Genomic DNA, 24,184 nt, shown 5'->3' with positions numbered 1-24,184 from the left:
CAGATTATAATTTCAGCGCATAAACCATTTATAAATATTTAAATATTATGAACGAAACAAAAAATATTATTTGTATAATTTTAAAAGAATGATCGTAAAACTTAACAAATTTATTTTATATGATAATTATAATTGATTAATTGTCAGTAATACTCTATGTTTATTAATATATTTTCTTTTCTTTTTTAAAGAGGATGTAAATTTTGATCCAAATTCTATCTTTTATATATATATATATATATATATATATAGCCTGAAATTACACGTTTTTTAGATAAAATACAACTCAACTTTGGGCCCCTGACGTTGAATTGAGAACATGGATTACTACCATGAACAATTGCATATCTCCATCATAAATTATATTAAATATTCATTTCAATTTATTTTCTTGAATTTTAGTTTTTGCATCTTGTATATTTATTAAGGACTGTGGCTAGAGTGACAAAGTGAATTAGGTGGTTTATGATGACAATTATATAGTCCTTAAATAATCTTTTGATTCTTATAAAATAATTTTTTTATTCCTTAATTTGATTTGTAAAAATTTATGTTTTGATTTTACTCTATGTTGTTACTTAGTGGTTTCCATAAAAATGCCAACGGCATCATTACCGTGTCACATCATCAAATAATAGTTGTAAGGATAAAAAAAATACAATAACTAAAGTAAAAAATGTCATATTTAAATAAAAATATTAAACAAGTAACATTTAATTGATAAGTAATTATAATTGATTACTAATATTCAACAAATAAAATTTGATAATTATTGGACGACGGGCTGTTGATAACTAATGACAGATAAAGTAATTCTGGTGGCCTACAACCAGGATTAATCTGAAAGTTGTAGCAGTGTTAAGCAAATTAAACCTGAACATGAAATTAATGCATATGGAAGCATTTTTCAAGTCAAATTGTCAGTGTTATGGTCTCTTAAGAGAAAACTAATGAATATAGTTATCATATGAAAAACAATTAATTTCGGTTTATTGTATAAATAGAAAAAGAAAAACATAACGTAATAAAAAAAACCCATTCAAATGAACCAATTTTTTTTCAAGTTATTTAGCAATAATCAAATTTTTCTTAAATATTTTTTTGCAAAAATGTCACATTTTTCCTTTAATTATTTAATCCTTACAAACATATTATATTTTATTTGTGTTCCTAAACATATATTACTTTTTTATTTTAGTCATTGATTACCTGACATTTTATATATATCATCATTTGTTGTTGGAACGTTTTTTTATAACGTCATCACCGTTAGTCACATTTTATTTTTTACTCTCATATAGTATATTTCTTGATCCCTTTTTTCTCTTTTTTCTTTTTTTTGTTTTGATTTTCACTTTCGATCTTCTAGTGTAGATGGTGGTTCGATCACGAAAAAGGAAGGATTGTGAGGCGATTGATACAAGGAATACAAATAGGATAACAGTCTAGCTATATTAATATAAAATTATTATTTTAGGAACTAAAATGTTACCATTAACATATTCTCTGACCACAATAATAATTTACACTACAATATTTTACATAATAACACTTTAGCTGTCTTATACTTCTTTTTCTTCTCTCTATTTCCCTGTTAATGTTGGTATAAAATAAAGAAAAAAAAAATTAGACAAAACAATATACGAAGCTACTTTATGCATGGGAGCAAATTGGTTCATTTTTTAAAACTTACGCACGAGACAAAGAACACGTTTTTGGCATTGCATCGTTATGGTCCTCGAATATTACAGGTGTCAGCTTTGATGAACCCAAACAATAAAAAGAGCCCAATGTAATATTTCATGGCCCCCAATCATATTTGGTGCTGAAAATTTTAGACAAAACAATATACGAAATGTTCACTATGATCTGTATTCACTATGATTTCTGTCAAATCCTTAGGCTTACATTTTCCTCCGTTTTCGACTTTTCAAATAGCCATTGTAAAAGTACATATGTATAATTTATTAGTGTGAAATTATGCAGTTTTTTCCTTAAGAAATTATGCATTGGATTTGGTTGAAATAAAAATTTCTATTTTTGGACATTATAGTTAATGGAAATCATATGCATGAATCTTATGAGTCATGAATCTTAGGAATAGGTAAATTCTGTTTAATTGGAGATCAAATATTTTTGAAAATATTTATATATATTGCATGAAAATCAAAAGTTTTGACATTTTATTCTAGTACAATTTTTCCAATTTTTTTTATTTACTATACAGGTAACTATTTTTTATTGTATTGAAACATTTTTCCTAAATCGAAAAAATTCAAAATTTCACTTTTCAATAAGAATAATTTTATGTAAAATATATAAGTACAATACATGCCCAAAAAATAATGTTTTTAGAGAACATTATATTTTTTTAAAAAATAAAACAAACATCCTCAAGTTTAAATTCTGTAAAACTAAAAAGTACGTTCACCTATCTAATTTTTCATGTAACATTTGAAATATGTTCCAAACTTATTATTATTTTTACATTTTGTATCAGTATTATTTTCTTAAAATTCCTCCTTTAACTTTATATATATATATATATATATATATATATATATATTTCACAGTGCCATTATCATTAAATATCATAACCTTACAGCAAATATTATTTAAAATTATAATATAACTAAAAAAATGTTATTATCTTAAATTTTGGAATAATAATTTTTTTTGAATAAATTCACCCCCACAAAAAGTTGTAAATATATAAATATTTACTCTCATTCTGAGTTTCAATAAATAATTAATTATTATTTTCGCTTGTGGGAATAGCCTACATCCAGCTGGTCTACTTTGTTATTTCTAATTCAAATACTAAATCAAAAAGTTAATTAATTTCATTTCTAATTCAAATACTTAATGAAAAAAGTTTATTATTTCAGGAACTATAATTTTATCATTTGCATATTCTCTGACCAAAATAATAATTTATCCTACAATATTTTACATAATAACACTTTAGCTGTTTTATACTTATTTTTCTTCTCTCTCTTTCTATCTTAGTAGTGTGTGTGCGTTTGGATATATGATTCAAACTAATTTTAGATTAATGTTTTTTATGAATAATTGTAGATTAATGTGAATATATAGAGTTGATTATGATTAAAATTAATTTTAAAGTAATGAGGTTTTTTATAACAACTATTAGACAAATGATTTTTTAAGAAAATATTTGAATGTTTTGAGAAAAAAATTATTTTGTGTGTAACTATTAAAATAGATTTTAATGTCCATGTATAAAAACTTCTATCAAACTATAAAAATATGAATGCTCTTTCTGAATATATAGGTTCTACAAAACAGGATACCGACAAAACAAAAAATTTCAATAGCCTCTTCAAGCTCTATCTTAACAAGTTCACACTTACAAATAGAGATTATAATTCAGCGCATAAACCATTTACAAATATTTAAATATTATCAACGGAACAAAAAATATTATTTGTATAATTTTAAAACAATTCTCGTAAAGCTTAACAAATTTATTTTATATGATAATTTATAATTGATTCATTGTTAGTAATACTCTACTGCTTATTAATATATCTTCTTTCTTTTTTAAACAGGATGTAAATTTTGATCCAAATTCAATTTTATATATATATATATATATATATATATATATATATATATATATATATATATATTGCCAGCATGAAATTACACGTTTTTTAGATAAAGTACAACTCAACTTTGGCCCCCGATGTTGAATTGAGAACAGGGATTACTACCATGAACAATTGCATATCTCCATCAGAAATTATATTAAATATCCATTTTAATTTATTTTCTTGAATTTTAGTTTTTATATCTTGTATATTTATTAAGGACCGTGGCTAGAGTGACAAAGTGAATTTGGTGGTTTATGATGAACAATTAGATAGTTCTTAAATAATCTTTTGATTCTTATAAAATAAGTTTTTTACTCCTTAACTTAATTCATGTAATATATTTTAATTTTAGTCTATGTTGTTACGTAGTGTTTCCACGAAAATGCTAATGACATCATCATTGTGTCACATTATCAAATAATATTTGTAAAGATTAAAATAAAAAAAGACAATAACTAAAGTAAAAAAATGTCATATTTAAGTAAAAATATTAAACAAGTAACATTTAATTGATAACTAATTAATTATGATTGATGAGCAATATTAAACAACTAAAATTTGATAACTATTGGAAGACGGGCTATTGATAACTATAATTAATGACAGATAAAGTAATAATTGTTATAGAATTAAAGAAAAAAGACATTTTGATAATGAAATTCAGGGATACAAATATAAGATTTAAAAGATTGATGTAGTGATTTTCTAAATAACTAATTGGAGCTCCACACAAATAGACCTAAGGTGGCCTACAACCCGGATTAATATGAAAGTGTTAGGCAAACTAAACCTGAACATGAAATTAATGCAGATGGAAGCATTTTTCAAGTCATATTGTCATAGTAATATGGTCTCTTAAAAGGAAACTAATGAATATAGTTATCATATGAAAAACAATTAATTTCCGTTTATTGTATAAATATAAAAAGATAAACATAACGTAATAAAAAAACCATTCAAACAAAAAGAAAAACCAATTTTTTTTTCAAGTTATCTACCAATAATCAATTTTTTCTTAGCGCTTAAATATCTTTTTGCAAAAATGTCACTTTTTTTCCTTTAATTATTTACTTTATTATTTAATCCTTACAAACATATTCTATTTTATTTATATCCCTAAAAATATATTGTTCTTTTATTTTAGTCATTGATGACCTGACATTTTTTATATATCATCATTTGTTGTTGGAACCTTTTTTTTTATAACATCACCGTTAGTCCCATTTTATTTTTTACTCTCATATAGTATATTTCTTGACGCATCATTCATATTGTCATACACATACATCAGTGCAGCAGTTTTCCATGTGTAGCTTCCAATTTGTGTCCGTCCATCAAATGAAAACCAACTTACCTCGACAGTGACTACACTAATGGCGAAGCGGCAGAACAAGAGGCAATGGCACGACAGAAACACGAACGGGGATGAAGAAGCCTGGAGGAGAAACAACCAAAGGTATGGGCTAGATACTATTGTGTCAGGGAGGGGGCAAATTTTCAAAAGCTTAATTTTTAAAAAAGGATGAAGATATTTTTGCCATTTAACATGCTGGGTGTACCAGCAGTTGAGCTGGTGCCCAAAGCAATAATACTCTTTGATGAACTAAAACAATAAAAAGAGCCCAATGTAGCATTCATGGCCCCCAATCATATTTGGTACAGAAAACGTTAGACAAAACAATATACGAAGTTTTCACTATGATTTCTGTCAAATCCTTACATTTTACGTTTTCAACTTTTCAAATAGCCATGGTAAAAGTACATATGTATAATATATTAGTGTGAAATTATGCAGTTTTTTCCTTAAGAAATTATTCATTGTATTTGGTTGAAAGAAAATTTTCTATGTTTGGACATTATAGTTAATGGAAATCATGAATCTTATGAGTCATGAATCTTAGGAATATGTAAATTCTGTTTAATTGGAGATAAACATTTATGAAAATATTTATGTATGTTGTATGAAAATCAAAAGTTTTGACATTTAATTCTAGTAGAGTTTTTCCAATTTTTTTTATTTATACTATATAGGAAGCAATATTTTTATTGTATTGAAACATTTTTCCTAACTCAAAAAATTCAAAATTTCACCATTCAATAAGAATAATTTTATGAAAAATATATGAGTACAATACATTTCCCAAAAAATAATGTTTTTAGAGAACATTATATTTTTTAAGAAAAAAACAAACAACCTCAAGTTTAGATTCTGTACAACTAAAAAGTCTAAAAAGTTCACCTATAAATTTATTTATCTGTTTCATGTAGCATTTGAAATATGCTCCAAACTTATTATTATTTTTACATTTTGTACCATTATTATCTTCTAAATATTCTTCCTTTATATATATATATATATATATATATATATATATATATATATATATATATATATATATATATATATATATATATATATATATCATAACCTTACATGGAATCATCGTCATTGAATATATATATATATCATAACCTTACAGCAAATATAAATATTCAATCTCATTCTCAGTTTCAATCAATAAGTAATTATTATTTTTGCGTGTGGTGATAGGTTACATCCAGCTGGTGTACTTTGTTATTTCTAAGTCAAATACTAAATAATTTTTTTTTTATTATTTTAGGAAATATAATGTTACCATTTACATATTCTTGACAAAAATAATAATTTACCCTACAACTACAATATTTTACATAATAATACTTTAGCTATCTTATATTTGTTGGGAATTTGGCTTTTTGCTGTTTTTTATTGTACTATTCCCGTGTTGTCTCTTTACAACGATATCATTTTAAAAATTATATTTTTAAAATGACATTATTTTAAATTAAAACTACATCATTTTAAAGGGATAATACAAAGATAAACACGAAATAACAACAAAAAGGACAGCAAAAGCTAGGTCCATTTTTCTCTCTCTCTTTCCCTGTTAATTAAATAATTTATTGAAGAAGAAAAAATCCAAGTCTTTGCATCTTTATCCGGCCAGAACTTGATTCCTTTGTGACCATCACGTCTATAAATAGATTCTCTCTATGAAGCTTTGATACGAATAACTACTCTATTTTACTGCTACAAGGAATTAAAGAAAGCTAATTGAGGTAATTGTTCTCCTTTTTTTATTTATTCCACTGCTTGATATACTTATACTAATTGTTCTAATAGACTTGAAAATGATTATAACAGAATGATGTTGTTTAACTAACTAGGAATGCTGTAGCTACTTAGTGCATGCTGAATTGCTATCAAGCTTATTCATGCATATGAAAAAGAAAAGCCTTCAATCATATAGCATTCTAAGAAATGAAGAGCCCTACCATTTTCATTCTCTTTCTACTTTCTGCCTTCTACACCTCACTCCTACCTTCAGCCACCGCTCAAGTCGTGCTTGACACGGAAGGTAATGCTCTTGAAAATGGTGGCACATATTAGGTGTTGCCAGTAGTGTCATCATATGGTGGAATAAGAGTAGCCGCAACTGGAAAAGAAAGACGCCCTCTCACTGTTGTACAATCTCCCAATCCGTTTGATAAGGGCATTGGAACAATTATTTCATCCCCATATCGATCCTATTTTATCGGCGAAAGCTTTCCTGTGAACATGACGTTCGGTAATTTTGCAGTTATACTGCCTTGTGTCCCCCTTCGTTCTGAGTGGACTGTCGTTAATGGCCAACCAGAAGGACCCGCAGTTAAAATTGGTGCGCCCCCAAATGGAGAAAATGGTTGGTTTGGAATTGAGAAAGTGTTAACTTCGGGCTATATAAGCTTGTGCTCTGTACGCAGCCTGAGCGTAGCACATGTCAGCATATTGGGATTCATGTCGATGATGAAAATCACGCGCGTTTGGTGTTGACAAATGATGATCCACTAGAGGTTAAGTTTGAGAAAGATAATCACTTCTGGCCCCAGAATAATCTAGTGCTTCCTAGAAGTGAGTGAGAGCTAGACAAGTGTGAGACTACATAAATGCTTTGGTTGTAATAAATTATTGTCAGACTAAATAAAATAATCAAAGCTTATCCCTTCATTTGCAAGTGTTTTTTTTTTAAAAAAAAATTGAGAGCAATGTTAATTTTGGTGTGACGAAACAAAAATGACTAAACACAACATCATTGGTGAAAAAGCCCTGGAAGTATCTCATGCGTTTACGGTGGGTCATGTCCTGGAATTGCCTCATCTTTGATTCTACATTTGTCAATCAACATATTCAAAGGTCCTTGAAAAACACACATTCTATAAACGTGAGAAAAATGATGGACGTGATAATCTGCTAGAGTTTGTCGCAAGGTGTCTAGGGTCCAACTATAGACAATGTTGCATGCGTGTCCATGAGGCTTTCTTGCTTCACAAAATTGTCCAATCATGGTGCCTTCTCCCCCCACAAAGTCATTTTTTTGCTTAGGTCTTGAACAATGATATAGAAGTCTCATTGAGCCAACTGTCTCGTCCATGCATGAGATCCTTCCCGTGCTTCTTCACTAATGATGGGTTTTTTTTTAGTCATTTTTGTCTCGTCACTAAAATTAACATCTTCCCTTATTGCGAACAAAGTTTCATCCATTGTCGCATTCTAATACTTAATAAGATGCATGCAAGGACACAACCAAGACTAGATGAAAAAATATATATTTAGTCATCTCATAACTTTGACATATCATAATTGTCATAACTTTGTGATATCAAGTTTAATAATAAAAAGTAAGTCTCATATAAGTTTATCGGCGTAGGCTATGGTGGACAAATATATTTTTTTATGTATCATACACAAAGAAAATTTTATTTAGTTGGGTCTTTGCATGCACAATATAAGGTAAGTATTGTATCGCAAGTTGATTCTGATGATGAGACAAAAATGACTGAAAATACCATCATTGGTGAAAAAGCCTCGAAAACCCCTCATGTGATTAAGGTGAGTTTCCATGTCCTGGAGCTATATCGTCTTTGACTCCACATTCGTTAATCTACATATTCATAGATTCTTGAAAAACACTCACATTCTATAAATGTGAGAAAAATGATGAACATCACAATCAACTAGGGTTTATCACAAGGTGTCTATGATCCAACTACATACAATGTTTTGTGTGCTTCATGCAGATGAAAGAGTTAATCCGGATGCATATTCAAGTTTCCGAAACATAATCCACAACCCATTGCAGCTCCTGAACCTCAATCACTACCAAGCGCCTGTTCCGGAATTGGTCGAAATGAACCACAACATAACTGTATTTTTAAACCCAGTGAGTTTAACAGCGAGTCCTCCTTCTGGCTGATCCTTCACAATCGTCCACTCCGGCGACAGGGCATGTTTCATTTCCGAATGCGACATATTCTATTCCGCCGCTGTTTATTATTATAGTTTACAAAACTTAGTATGTTCCTCCATTTTCAAGAGGGTTGCCATCAGCCCATCAGTGTCGACCAAATCACCAGCGGTGGCTGAAGGTAGGTAAGAGGTGAAGATGGCACTAAGTAGAAAGAGAGCGAACAAGGTACTGCTCTTCATTTCTTTGGCAGCTATGGAAGGCTTATATCTTATTCAGTTGTGTGAATAAGCAACGTTGGAAGCATCTATTTATAGACGTGTTGACCAGATATAAAGCAAGTTTTGGATCAATGATCTGTTTGTAGACCTAATTCAATCATAATAAGAATAATATGGGAACCTTTTTAAAAATGGTAAATAATTTACATATCCTATTAAAAATTATCAAGCTTCCGAAAGTTCATCTTCTCACATCTGCAGACCATTATTCTCACCTCTGCAAATTGAGAATAATGAATTTAGAACATGTAAAGCTGCGAATTGAAGGCGAGATGGTCTGTAAAGGTAAAAACATTGGTCGATAAAAGACTTGACAACTATGATAATTTTTAAATAGATCATTGATTTTTTTTTCAATTGAATGAGAACAACAACTATCCATTAAATCCTACAATTCACATGACATAACAAAATCAAATCAAATAACTGCAACACAATATTTTTTTTTTCATTTGCACCTCCATTTGCTCCATTTGTCTTTCCATTTGTGTTTGCATAGAATATAACACATTACTAATTCATTCTCGTATTGGATATCGATTCTTTAATTGTGATAAAAAAATTAAAATTATCTTAATTTTTAAGATAATAAATTAAATTATAAAGTGATGATATTTTGAATATTTATCATTATGAATTTTAAGTTGTAATCAACTAATTAAAGATGTCATTTTATATTTATTAAATAATTCAATAACTAATTTTATTAAATGATTATCATTCAATTAATAAAAAATATTAATTATTATTAACTTTTTATTCCTAACGAACTTTTCAGATTTAATTTAACTTGTCTTATATATGATTTTACCGAAAATTATAAATAATGATGATTTTATCAGTTAATGATGAATTTTAAATTATACCAACCTTTAGATTAATCAAATAAACTATATTTTTCTTAATAAATAGAAATCAATTTAATTACCTCCCTAAATTTAGGGTGTGCTTGACAATAATCACGTTTTTTCCATGTGAGCGGTGATGGTCCCCAAAGATTGCATAGATGCCAAATGTAACTTGTAATGAGAGGCTGGAAGATGGATGCATGAGTAATTGGGAACAATCAAATCTACAACTATCATGTCCTCCAAATTTCTCAGTGGCTTGCCAATATGATGGATACACGATAATCACGTAACTGCGAATTTTGGAACGAAGCATAAGATGGGTACATTAAAAATTTATCTTATTGGGGACATTAAACATGTCTTTGGCATGCGAGGGGTGATGGTCCCCAAATATTTAAAATAGGTGCCAATAATAATAATAATAAGTGGTTCCAAATGTAATCTGTAATGTGAGGCCAGAAGATGGATACAACCAAACCTACAAATATCATGGTACCCAAATATTACAATCGCTTGCGAATAATAAGATAATACAAAATGGAGTCACGTGACTGCTAATTAATTAACAAGATGGGTACAAGCAAAAGTTTGAGTATTTAGTGATTAGGTTTAGTTTATATATATATATATATATATATATATGAAGCCTTATTACCTGATTGGCCACACCTGGTTGATTTTGAGGAAATTCAACGACCCCATCGGTTTTAAAAACTAAAACTAGATTGTGCACGCTAAAAAAATTGTTACGCTCAAGAATGATATCGTTTTGAATCAATCGTAAAACCTCAATGGAATTATTGACAACCTACTTAAAAAACTTCAATATTTATCCAACATGTTAGACGTTGTTAGTTCATCTTCCATTAATTGTTAAATTGTATAATTTTGATTCACGTACATGTTAAGTTTTCATTAATATTTGATGGAAATATTCACAAAACACTCTACTACATAACATTTCTATTAAATATTAAATGTCAAGTTAATTAATAGATGAAAATTATACAACTAAAATTATTAAATCAATTTTTTTTTTAAAAATTAAGAGGACTAAATTTATAAAATGACAACAATAAAATGACAAAAGTACAATTAATTATAATTCATTATATCTCCATCTTGACAAGTAAACTAAGCAAATAGTTTCCAAACTGGTACAAGTGACATTAAAGAGAAAAAGTTAGTTGATATTGAACTTTATTCAACAGTTGGAGAAAAAAATTAAGAGAAAAAACGTATGTATGAAAAATGATAAAAAAAAAAGAAGATATTTATAGAGTATTTAATATATAAAAATATTTATATAGCATTGCTCAGAAATTAAACTATTTGCAATGGAAGGAATGAGCTTTCTCTGGATACATCAGCTAGAAAAGGAAAGCAACAAACAGCAAAGAAAACAAACAGAACAGAAGAAGAAAAAGAAACTAAGAACTCTATGTAAGAGATGCAACCCATACATAATCTGGCATAAAAAGGAATAAGGTTTGTTTGTTCTATTTAGTCTGGCAATTAAAAATTTATTTATTACAACCAAACCATTCATTTAGTCTTACACTTGTCTCTCACTCACTCACTGACAGAGAGCACATGATGTTTTTTAAGGGCCAGTGATGCCTCATCCGGTGCTGATGATCCAAATTTCTGAAACTGAACCCTTAATATATTCTCCTCAGACACCACCAAACGCCTGTTTCCATCATCATCGAAATGAATCCCAATATGCCCACATTTGCTTTCTTCGCCAGCTGGACAGAACAAAAGGGTATAGTCGTTATGGAAAGGGTTAGCTTTCTCAATTTTAAACTCACCAGGCACTGTGTTGTCGTACCCAGTGAGTTTAACCGCGGGTGATTCTGGTAAACCCTCCACAATGGTCCACTTAGAAGGAGTGGTGGCGCACCATGGCACAATACGGAACAGGATGCTGAAGAGTTGTCCTTCGCCGATGATAGGGATTCGTAACTGGGACGATAAGATTACTGGAAATCCCCTCCCGAAGAGAGTCTGCACAACAGTGAGAGGGCAAGTTTCGTTTCCAGTGGCGGCGAATTCTACTCCGCCGCCGGGTCGAAAAACGGACAAGATAAAGTATGTGCCAGGATTCTGAAGAATATCACCGTTGGTATCGACCACCGCGGTGGTTGAAGGTAGGTATGAGGTGGTGAAGGCACAAAGTAGAAAGAGAGCAGAGAAGATAGTATTCTTCATTTTTATGGGAGGCTATGGAACGCTTTATTTTTCTTGTTCTGTTTGAATGGATAAGCAACCTTGGAAGATCTATTTATAGATGTGCTGGTTAGTTTGGGATAAATGTGGAAAGAAATGAAAGGAGGTAGAATAAAACATAACGATATTACAACATCTACACCAGAGTTGTTTATGCGAGTCAATTAAAAATAAGACACAATATATTACTTAATCAATTTTTCATGGGAATATTTGGCATGTCCTATATATTTTACACAAGTTGCTTAACTGTTTTCTGGAGGAATGATAGTGACACTTTTTTTTTAATGATCAACTGAATATATATTGAAATATATAATGATATATTATTATAATATATAATAATAATAATAATAATTGCATTAATATAATTAACCATTGATAATTAACATAAAAAGAATGTTTTAGTAAAATTTATATTATTTTGTTTATATTAATTATTATTCATTATCAATAAATTGTTGGTTCGAAAAATATTAAATTTAATATTTTTAAATAAGATCTTGAATTTAAACTTGATAGATAAAAAAATAAAAATTAGTTGAAGAAAAAACTTTACTTTAGATGATTAATAAAATCCTCTAATAAAAATTAATCACTAATAAAATTAACCAAAAATTCACACCAATATTATATATCCGAATAAAAAGTTACCGTGTAACTCAAGCCTTTGTCGGTTGATTTATTTATGTGTTGTTTCACATGTGATTTATACACACGGTTACTAATATTAGTTGCTTAAAAATAAAACATGTTAATTAATAAAAAATTTGTTGGAACATTTGACGTGACATTTCTAAATGGCTTCACTATTTTTTATCAATAAAAAAACACTTCGCAAGACTAAAATCAGCAAATAAAAGAACCAAAATACCAGGGATATTTCAACCCTTTTTGTCTACTAAAATATACTTTTATACACCTCCTCATACAAAGACTCATATCTTTTAACTTACCGTGCTCTTTGCATTACAGGTGCATGCATCTTCCCTTAAAAAGACTCCATTATATTTCAACTTTTTTTGTATAGTAAAATCTGCTGCGCTCAAACTATGGCAAATCTTGTTCTTGTCTCTGTATCTTTATGTGAATAATAATATGTGGTTTCCTTTCTAAAAAAACGTGTATCCGGAAGTCATGTCTCATGTTACGTACGTGCTGCTACATTTTTGTCATCTCAATATACCAAAAATAATTTTTTGAGCTAGGAATGAAATTAATGCCTTAAGACTATGATAAGTACGGTTTTCTTTCAGTAATTAACTGTGAAACTTAAAATATATACATGTGTTATTCCTTTTTGATGGAAATAATGTTATTCTTATTCATATAACAACTCATATAATACTTTACATAACAACATTATAGCTAATTCCATCTTTTCATATGTAACATCCTATGTATTTTTTCTGTTTCTTTCTTTCTCTTAATTAAATAGTTTATTGTATAAATTGATGTAAAAAAGAGTAAATAATATTTATTTAGACATCCATATACTATAAATATCATTTTGACACTATTTTTTTTTATGTTTGTTTTCCTATCGAATCAATCATATAACCTATTATATATACATTTATCTCTCAAAGTATCAAATAGTAAGAGGGTGTTTAAGCATCTTTACAATCATATCCTAAAAAAAAAAAAATTCCAACCCTAGATTCATATTATCCAGATAGAGCTGTCTATCTGAGCACCACCACGTCTATAAATAAATTCTCCCAACATTGCTTATTCAGGCATTTGAAAAAGAAAAGCCTTCCATAGCCTCCCAAAAAATGAAGAGCACTACCTTGTTCGCTCTCTTTCTACTTTGTGCCCTCACTTCATCATACCTACCTTCAGCCACCGCTGATGTGGTGCTGGACATGGATGGTAATCCTCTTGGAAACGGTTGGCAAAATGAATATTTCATGTTGCCAGTTACAAGAGGAAGCGGTGGTGGAATAGCACTAGCTGCAACTGGAAATGAAAGATGCCCTGTAACTGTCGTGCAATCTCACATTGAGCGCGATAAGGGGTATGCGGCAACTTTTAGAGCTCCATTCCACCTCCCTTTTATCGCAGAAGGCCTTCCTTTGACGATTTCATTCGATAACTTTGAAGTGTTACCGCGGTGTGTCCCCACTCCTCTTTGGTGGGCTATTGTGGATGGTCTAGCTGAAGGACCCGCTGTTAAAATTGAGTATAGAGATATAGTAGAAGGTTGGTTTAAAATTCAGAAAGCTTACCCTCTCGGCTATAAGCTTTTGTTCTGTCCAGTGCCTCTTGAGGATAGCACATGTGGGGATATTGGGATTTATACTGATGATAAGGGATTCAGGCGTTTGGTGGTGACTAAGAACAAACCATTGGTGGTTCAGTTTCAGAAATTTGATCCACTGGCCAAGAATAATCTTGTGCTTCCTGCCAGTGAGTGAGAGACAATTAGTGCATGACTAAATCAATGCTTTGGTTGTAATTAATAAATTATTTTCTCACTAAATAATATAATCAAAGCTTATTATCCTTCATTTGCAACTGTTTTAATTTCAGAGTGCAATTATATATATAGACATTTTTATTTATTAAATAAATACTCTGTCAAAACTTGCTGTTTTTTTTTTCTTCTTTCTTTCTTTTTATTGTATCATTTGTCACACACACACATACACGTAATTTCTCGGATTTGAATCAGATGAGGAAATTAACTCATGCATGGATTAATTGAGTAAAAAGATTTAAAGGATTGCATGCAATAACGATTTAATTAATAATTATTAGCTTAGGAGTTAGTATTCACGCAAAGCTTGAAATATAAGTGAATAAGGATAGTTATATAGCAACTCATTTCAATAATTGGAATTTAATGAGATAAGTTATATGAATTGTTATAGCATGCAACAATTTTGATTTGGTACTTAAAATGGACAAAGTTATAGGAATGGAAATGATTTTAAAGCACAAATAAAATCAAGGGCAAGGGCATAAAGCACTTCGCTGACGCTTAATTTCCTAATACCAAAAACTACATATTACAAATGTGACTATGATTCTTTTTTTTTAAAAAAAAAAAAAAACATGTGACTATGATTGCCAATTTTTGTTCAAGATTACTTGGTTAATATAATTTGATTCTACTAATCATTATCCTAAAAATATACCACGTGATCAAAATATATCTTACACAAACACAATTTTTATAAAAATGTATGAGAATTTAGAGAAAAATACTTAAACTATATAGAGTATAAATTTAACATAAAAAATATATTATTTTATCTATTTTGTAAAAGTCAATATAAATAAATGTATTTTTATCTAAGCATAACTTATTATTATTATTATTATTATTATTTACATAAAAAAGCGTTTTAGTTTCTAACTTTTCATGTAAATGAATTAAAATCAGATTACTATTTGTTTGTGTTTTTAATATTTTCTCTATTTCATTGTTATAATAATTATAATAAAATTATATATTTTTCTTTCTTTCTATATTTTTCATTAAATTCATGTATCGAATTTTATATTTTATTTAAACATTTGAATTTTCTTTTACCTGGTTACTTTAATATGTCCTTTTTTGAAATTTAAATATTCTCTTTTACACAATAAATCTAAATCTAAGTTAGATTCTCATACTTATAATTCCAGAATTATATTACATTTAAACTGTTTTAGATATTAATTATATTTTAATTATTTCTATAAAAATATTATCTTCATCCACTAACTCGTGTGATGCACTTGTGACAATTAGCAGTCGCGTCATGTGGCTAACTTTGGTTTTTACACATTTTCTGGCCTCACACTACAGATAACATTATTTGGTAATTAGATGGTAATAAACGAAGCCATTGTGATATTTGGGGTCCATGACAGTCGTGGGTTTGGTTGTTACCCATTTTTTGGCCTCACATAACATATTACATTTGGCTCCACTTTAAATGTTTGGGTACCACAAAAGTTGACAACTGTAATATTTGGGGACCATCCTTGCTCACATGCCAAAATTATGTTCATTATATTGTCCTGCATAAAGTAAATTTAAAGAAGTAATTAAGTTGATTTCTATTGATTCAAAAGAGTAATTTCTATTTTATTTTATGGATTTAAAACTTGGATTAATTAAAATTTAATTATCTGACAAAAATATTTCATTAGTTTTTGGTCTTATTTTTTTAAAAATTATTAGATAGGTTTAATTAAAACAAAAAATTATTTACAAATAAAAATTTGATAATTAATTAATTGAATTAAAAATATTTAGTAAAAAATTATTATTATCACATACTGACATATTTATTGAAATATCACACTCGATAAATAGTACATAGAATTTATTAATGAAAAAAATAATTATTTTATTAAAAAATTGTTTTATTAAAATATAAAATTTTAAAAGAGAATGCATTTGATTATTTTATCAAAATAAGAAATTTTAAAAATGAAGAAATTCAATTTCCTTATCTAAACATAATTTTAAAAATGAAAAAATTTATTTTTTTTATCCAAACATAAAATTTTAAAAATAAAGAAATTTAAATTGAAGCATTTGAAATTCTTGAAAATGAATGTAGTCTTTGACTCGGCTTGTTATGAATTAAAGATAATCCTAGAATTAGAGGACTAGGAGCCTCCAAGAAAAGAGATAAGAAAGGAAATTGTTCTTATTCATGTGTCCTTTCATTACACGATAATTGTTATATATAGGCATCATACGTTGATGCTGTAACAAACTACACGAAAAAGAAATAACAGAAAAGCATAACGGACTGCATGGTGCATGGCGTGCAAGGATGATGGATGGAGTCAAGCTTCCGAGAAGGTATAAATTAAATTCAATCAAAAACTATATACAGTTTATATACTACTCTACGCTGGAGACATAATAAGCTTTGATTAATTTATTTAGCCATAGAATAATTTATTACAAAATGAAGCATTTATTTAGCCTTACACAAGATCACTCACTAGGAGAAAGTACATGATTCTTGAGGGCAATTAAGTGGTACTTCTTCATGCAGAAGAATGAGTTGATCTTGATGCGTATGAAAGTTTCTGAAACTCTATGTCTTGGCGCCGCGCAAACTGAGCCACCACCAAACGCCTGTTTCCGTATTGGTCGAAATTAGAGCCAACACTCCAACATGGGCTTTGGTCAAGTGGACAGAACACAATGTAGTAGGTTGTAATAAAGTCCAAGGGAAGTTTCTGAATTTTAAACCAACCGGGAACTGTATTGTTGCTGTTGTCCTCATTATTAAGTTTAACAGGCAATATTACTCCTTCGTAGGGGTCTGGGTGTTCAGATTGATCCTTGAGAACAGTCCACAAAGAAGAGGGGGCACACGGAGGGGGTCTGAAAGTGAACCCTATGTTCACATTAAGGCCTTCGGAGATGTAACGGATTCGGGCCGGGGACGAAATCGTTATCGGAAACCCCTTACAGGTTGGGTCGTGATGTTGCACAACAGTGATAGGGCAAGTTTCGTTTCCTGATGTAGTGTATTCTATTCCACCGCAGTTATTTGGTGCTGGCACATAGTATGTGCCACCATTTTCAAGAGGGTTTCCATCACTGTCAAGCACAAAAGCACCGGTGGCTGAAGGTAGGTATGAGGTGAAGAAGGCACAAAGTAGAAAGAGAGCGAACGAGGTAGTGTTCTTCATTTTTGTGAGGCTGTGGAAGGCTTATCTATCTTGTTCAGTTGTGTGAATAAGCAATGTTGGAAGACTCTATATATAGACGTTGTGGTTATAAAGGGAGTTTTTGGATAAGGGATGAAAGGAGAAGTAAAACAATAATATCGTTCAATATTCTATCCGGTTTCTTAATTTATTTAAAATACTCAGTTAAATTTATTAGTTTTATAATTGGGTATTTTTGTTTTCTAATTTTATGCGGTTAAATCCTTTCCGTCAAATTGAGTAGATGTCTATCACGTGATGAATCATTGTCGTCATCGATTAATTACAAATGGTGTTCATTTTGTGTTTACTTTACTCCCCTCCCTTCCATGTTCAACCCCAGAAAGAAGACCTCTATCACTGTCAGCAATACCATACCATGAGCATCTCTGTTCTTCTTTCCCGAGCTCGTTTCCTCCGCAATTCCCTCAACTTTCTACCATCTCCCACCATCTATCAAGTATGAACTACTCGTGGTGAAGAAATTAAACCAGAATATTATAGGATTCAGACTGTGGCTCCATGTCATTGCACACTCCGTCGGCATGCAGATATTTGCAAAACTAGCTAAGCAAGGATGATCGACACCGCCACCACCACCGTGAACGTAAAACCTCAGAAGCTCAAGTAGACAAAAACAAACTTGCACTCCTAATTGACAACTCCAAATCCACACACCACCTTCTCGAAATCGACGCCACAATCCTCTGTCGTGGCCTCCACCACTGCCCGGTCAGGATTCATTAGCTAACGGACATCAATTCAATTTGACGGAAAGGATCAAATTGGATAAAATTAGAAAACAAAAGGATTCAATTGCACTGCATAGCCAAAAATCTAAGGACCTAACTGAGTATGAAGCCAAAATAAGATAGAATACAATATAAATCAGTGCATTTACTTTATTCAGGACTATAAACACGTTCGGGCCATGACAGTTAATGGTCCCCAAAAACTACTACATGTGTCAACTTAATTAGATGGTCCCCGAGTATTATTTATAAGTGCCAAATGCAATTTGTAATATGAAGATAAAACATGGATATACATCCAATCCTATAGCTATCATGATTCATGACCACCGAATATTACAGACGCTTGCGAATAGTATTAGTAAGATGGGTACAATATGTGAAGATGCATGCCTTAACTATGACGCATACGGTTTTTATTCAGTAATTAAAATGTGAAACTTAAAATATATGCTTGTGCTATTCATATAACAACTCATACTATCATACCATATAACAACACTTTAGCTCACTCCATATTCTTCATATATTAATTACATCTTATTGTATGAATTCATGTAAAATAAAAATGATTGATATATAAATACTCATATATTAATTATAAATATCTATTTGATATCCATTTTTTCTTTGTTTTATTTTTATCAAATCATTTATGGTATTTACAAAGTTTCAAATAGCATGTGGGTGTTCACTCATCTTTACCCTATCCCGAAAAAAAAAATCCAGCCCCAGATTCATATTATCCAGAACTCTCATTGTGACAGCCACGTCTACAAATAGATTCTTCCAACGTTGCTTAATCATGCATCTGAAAAAGAAAAAAAAGCCTTCCATGGCAATCTATGAAATGAAGAACACTACCATGTTGTCTCTCTTTCTACTTTGTACCTAATTCAGCCACCGCTGATGTCGTGCTCGACACATGATGGTGATGTTCTTCAAAATGGTGACGAATATTCTGAGTTGCCGGTCATGAGGAAGTGGCGGTGGACTAGTAGTGCGTGCAACTGGAAACGAAAGATGCTCTCTCACTGTTGCGCAAACTCCCAATGAGCTCGATAAGGGGATTGGAACTCGTAATAAGGAATATTCAAAAGTAAGATAATTAGATTACTTTAAATGTGTAATTTAATTTAGTGATGTATCCATTTTTTTATAAATAATCTAATTACGTATAATTTATTTTCATAATTTATTTTCTTCTTAAAAATACTTTTTTTTAAAACACTTTTTCTGATTTTTTTTTCTTTTAGTTTAAACAAACTCATCTTATAACTCATTTAAAAAATCAAGTCTAATATCCAGTATTAATTTATTTATCTATTAACAAATAAATTTGACCAAACATTTAATAAGTGGAGTATCAATAATTCACAAAATCTCAGCTCGTTTACACTTATTTGTGATAATGCGAATTCTTTTCATAAATAGAAATAATTGAAACATGGAATAATTAATCATTAAATACGTGATGAAATGAATTTAAATTTTAATTTGGTTTTAATATCAGAGTTTTTATTTCTAATTAACTTTTCAGCATTAATTTAACTTATCTATTAAGTTAACAAAAAAGAATACAAATTGATGAAATAATTTTTTTTATCGGATATTTAATTTAGAAACTTTTAAATTAATCAAATAAAATAGAAAATTAATTTAAGTATCTCCCTATTTAGTTTACGGGGAAATATAATAATCACGTTTTTGGGATGTCAATGGTCACCAAATATTCCAGACGGCCAACTTGGGAGTTGGGATGCTATTACGACATTGCAATAGTTGTCATAATATTTTAACCGTATAATAAAAACAGAATTTTAACCGCCACAAATGTTTACGTTTTTTGTAGTGACATGATTACGTACATGATATACTTTTTACTTAGTTTTCATAATATTTTATATATATTCAATACTTTTTGTGATAATAATTTTATATTATGTCATTTCAGATGTATAAACATTCTTGTTATTATTTATGATTTATGTAATATTTTTTAGTATTTTTGTTTTATGATGATAAAGTGTTCTAAATTTCAAAGAAGGGGAAATATTTAAAGAAAAAGTCATCAAAGAAAATCAAAGTGAAAGGCTGGGACGGAATTACGAATTAAGATATTATATATATATATATATATATATATATATATATATATATATATATATATATATATATATATATATATAAAAGTTTATTTAATAAAAGTAAATTTATATCGTTGACAACAAAATTTGTCTATCAAATCTAACCAATGCATGACCTAGCTAAATGCAATCATGACACAAAGCAAATGATTTAATTCATAATGCTCTTTTTAATCCCTCAAATTCATTCTTGGGGACTGAAAATACTCCATGAATTTAAGAGATTAAAAAAAAATTCTGGGACCAAAATCATATATTGAAAGACTAAACACATATTTAGGTCTAAAACTAATTATGAGTCAAGTTTGTTTAATTCTTTAATAAATCGTAATGGATGGTCTTCTACATGCAATGTTAGAGTGAGAAATACAGAACAACATTTGAATTCTACAGAAAAATAAAAATGCTCGCAACATCTAACATATCATCAAAATGTGATGAATAGTGGAAATAAAATGCCGTGTTTAACTTTAAAAAACTACTTAACAATAATGACATGCAAAACAATTTTTAATGTATAATTTCTAAAAAATCGTCAGTAAAATTTTAAAGACACAAGTATTAGTAACAAAAATTATAAATTGTGACAAAAGAATCCATCCCTTGCATCAGTGTGTAGAAAAATAATTAATTAAGATTTGTAATTTTGGGATATAATGAAGCCGTAAACAAAGATGATTAAGTAGTAATTAATACGTACTAGTAAAAGTGGCAAAAGATAACGAGAAAGAACCAATTTCTTTGCATTCGGCCTTAGCGGAAGGCATATATAAGCTTTGATTATTTTATTTAGTGTAATGATTTCGTACAACCAAAGCATTTATTTAGTACTCTCACACTTGTGTCTCACTCACTGCGAGAAAGGCCATGATTTTTCTTGGCCAGTGATTCTTTATCAAGTTTTTGAAACTGAACCACTAACGGTTTGTTCTTAGACACCACCAAACGCCTGGTTCCATCATCATGATCAATACTAATCCCAATATCCCCACATTTGTCATCCTCAGCTTGCTGTGGACAGAACACAAGCTTATAGTTATTGAATTCATCATCAGAAACTCTCTCAAGTCTAAACCAACCATCCATTGCATCTTTGTTCTCACCAATTTTAACAGCAGGTCCTTCTGGTAGATCCTCCACAACAGACCACTCGGTAGGAATTCCAACACACAGCATTATAACTGCAAATGAATCGAACTTAAGGCTCAAAGGATGGCCTTCGGCGATAAAACGGATTCGATATGGGGACGAGATGATTGTTCCAATCCCTTTGTCGAGCTCATTGCGAGATTGCACCACAGTGAGAGGGCATCTTTCATTTCCCGTTGGGGCTGCTCTTATTCCACCAAATGCTGTTATGTCTGACAAGATATAATATGTGCCACCATTTTCAAGAGGGTTACCTTCATTATCGAGCACGAAATCAGCGATGGCTGAAGGTAGGTATGAGGTGGTGAAGGCACAAAAGAGAAAGAGAGCAAAGAAGATGGTGCTCTTCATTTTTGGGGGGCTATGGAAGACTTTCTTAGTTAGTTGTGTGAATAAGCAATGTTGGGAGAATCGGGACTACTTATAGGATAGGAATAAAACAGAAAAGTATTAAGTGCTAATGAAATATTTAGACTGATAATTAAAATCTTCACGTATGTCCACTTGATATAAAAACGTCAGGAATAAAGGAAGTACAGTAGAATTTAAAGGTACTCTTTTTATATATACCCGTGTTCTCTTTTTGGCTAGCTAGTTGCATAAAAAATAATCTATATTTTTATCATTATTTTAAATATCTTTATGAGATGGTAAATATTTATCATAATTTTTTTTACTATTATTTATTATTTGTGTGTGTAATACATATAGAAGTTAATTACAAATTTTATTTACTTTTTCATTATTTTGATATGATTCACCATTAATTTAGTGTTATTATTTATAATAGTTCATTTTAATCTTTTTGTATATATTATGCGTGCAGTACTTTTTTCCTACATATAACTACTATTACATTTTATTTATATAATATTTTTATTAATGAATTTTCGTGATAATATGTAATATTGTTCATTATTATTTCAGATTTTTTAAAAATATTTGTGTTATTATTTATGAAATATGTAATTTTTTTAGTATTTGATTTTATGATGATAAAGTGTTCTAAATTCAAAAGAAGGGGGAAAGCGTAAACATTAAAAAACGTCATCAAACAAAAACAAAATCTTGTTAATAAAGATAAAACTGTTTGTTTTGATCACTGTTATTTCATAATATAAAAACATTATTTATATTTATATTGTTGACAACCAAATTTGCCTATCAAATCTAACCAATATAATGCATGCGTGGCAGGTAATGTACTACCATGAACTTAAGTCATGACATAATAAACCGTGAATCTGACCAATGCATGTACCTAGCTAAATGTATTTGTGACACGAAGCAAATGATTCAATTCACAATGGAGATGGGAAACAAATAATGAAGAACCCAGAACTAAGAAAGCTTTTCTGAAAAATAAAATAAAGGCAATGTCAAAAGTATACTGCATCATCAGTCCAGAAAGCACATGATATTTTTTTATCAGTATCAATGCAGCTAGTTTTATTTTACAATATCAATATAGCTAGTTTAAATATATTGCAGCTAGATTTATAAATATTTGTGTTATTATTTATCATTTGTGTAATCCTGTTTTTAGTATTTTAGTTTATATATGATGATAATGTATTCCAAATTTAAAAGAAGGGAAATAAATTTAAACAAGAAAAAAAGTCATCAAACAAAAAACAAATGAAAGGGTGGAAAGATGTTACCATGTAATGTGAATGTTACAGTATTTCTTTTATTATAGAGTTAACAAATTAACTAATATGATTTTGTTAATAATGATAAAATATTTTTTTTATTATTATTTCATAATATAAAAATAGTTTACTTAATATAAAAAAAATTCTATCGTTCACAACAAAGTTGGCCACCTAATTTAACCATGCATGTACCCATGGACCATATTAGGTAACCATCAAACCTGATGAAGAGATAAAGAGATGAAGACTTAAGTCATAACACAAAACCATAAAAAACAAAAATACAATCAACCGTCAATCTGACCAATGCATGAAAAAGCTGCAATAGTGAGTGGCGACACAAAGCACATGATTTTCTTACAACGGAGATAAAACCAAAAAAATATTTCATGAACAACCTAGAACAAATAAAGCTTTTATATAATAAATATATAAATAAATAAAGGCTATGGAATAATATACTTCAATATATTTGGATTAAATAAATTGTTGGCGGGGTTGATATATTTATACACACCTAAAGTCACTTCAATCTCATTTTCACTTAACTTTTATTTTTTTTT

At 29.5% G+C, this 24,184-nt stretch overlaps 4 protein-coding genes and 2 pseudogenes across 4 annotated transcripts; 2 read left to right on the top strand and 4 right to left on the bottom strand.

The window, feature by feature from the left end:
* The first annotated feature begins 6,807 nt into the window (after window positions 1-6,807).
* LOC100800354 (trypsin inhibitor A-like) lies at window positions 6,808-7,606 on the top strand (annotated as a pseudogene).
* Window positions 7,607-8,706: 1,100 nt separating this feature from the next.
* On the bottom strand, window positions 8,707-9,178 carry LOC113002358 (chymotrypsin inhibitor 3-like; annotated as a pseudogene).
* Window positions 9,179-11,482: 2,304 nt separating this feature from the next.
* Window positions 11,483-12,285, bottom strand: LOC100799817 (kunitz-type trypsin inhibitor KTI1-like). Its single transcript, XM_003532188.5, has one exon. It carries the CDS (start codon window positions 12,225-12,227, stop codon window positions 11,586-11,588), a length of 642 nt encoding a protein of 213 aa, XP_003532236.1. The 5' UTR covers window positions 12,228-12,285; the 3' UTR covers window positions 11,483-11,585.
* A 1,560-nt stretch (window positions 12,286-13,845) lies between these two features.
* Window positions 13,846-14,758, top strand: LOC100799288 (kunitz-type trypsin inhibitor KTI1-like). Its single transcript, XM_003532187.5, has one exon. It carries the CDS (start codon window positions 14,024-14,026, stop codon window positions 14,663-14,665), a length of 642 nt encoding a protein of 213 aa, XP_003532235.1. The 5' UTR covers window positions 13,846-14,023; the 3' UTR covers window positions 14,666-14,758.
* Window positions 14,759-17,067: 2,309 nt separating this feature from the next.
* Window positions 17,068-18,104, bottom strand: LOC100500338 (kunitz family trypsin and protease inhibitor). The gene has a single exon (NM_001249609.3). It carries the CDS (start codon window positions 17,898-17,900, stop codon window positions 17,247-17,249), a length of 654 nt encoding a protein of 217 aa, NP_001236538.2. The 5' UTR covers window positions 17,901-18,104; the 3' UTR covers window positions 17,068-17,246.
* A 3,362-nt stretch (window positions 18,105-21,466) lies between these two features.
* Window positions 21,467-22,360, bottom strand: KTI3 (Kunitz trypsin inhibitor). The gene has a single exon (NM_001251682.2). The coding sequence runs from the start codon at window positions 22,315-22,317 to the stop codon at window positions 21,664-21,666; it is 654 nt and encodes a 217-aa protein (NP_001238611.2). The 5' UTR covers window positions 22,318-22,360; the 3' UTR covers window positions 21,467-21,663.
* Window positions 22,361-24,184: the final 1,824 nt, after the last annotated feature.

Source organism: Glycine max, chromosome 8 (assembly GCF_000004515.6).
Source record: "Glycine max cultivar Williams 82 chromosome 8, Glycine_max_v4.0, whole genome shotgun sequence".
Classification (NCBI taxonomy): domain Eukaryota; kingdom Viridiplantae; phylum Streptophyta; class Magnoliopsida; order Fabales; family Fabaceae; genus Glycine; species Glycine max.
Note: the sequence above shows the minus strand (reverse complement) of the source record. Positions and strands in the feature narration are given on the sequence as shown.

What these genes read in the sequence shown, in the direction of transcription:
- LOC100799288 (XM_003532187.5), top strand. Translation starts at nt 14,024, where the DNA reads ATGAAGAGCACTACCTTGTTCGCTCTCTTTCTACTTTGTGCCCTCACT.
- KTI3 (NM_001251682.2), bottom strand. Translation starts at nt 22,317, where the DNA reads ATGAAGAGCACCATCTTCTTTGCTCTCTTTCTCTTTTGTGCCTTCACC.
- LOC100500338 (NM_001249609.3), bottom strand. Translation starts at nt 17,900, where the DNA reads ATGAAGAACACTACCTCGTTCGCTCTCTTTCTACTTTGTGCCTTCTTC.
- LOC100799817 (XM_003532188.5), bottom strand. Translation starts at nt 12,227, where the DNA reads ATGAAGAATACTATCTTCTCTGCTCTCTTTCTACTTTGTGCCTTCACC.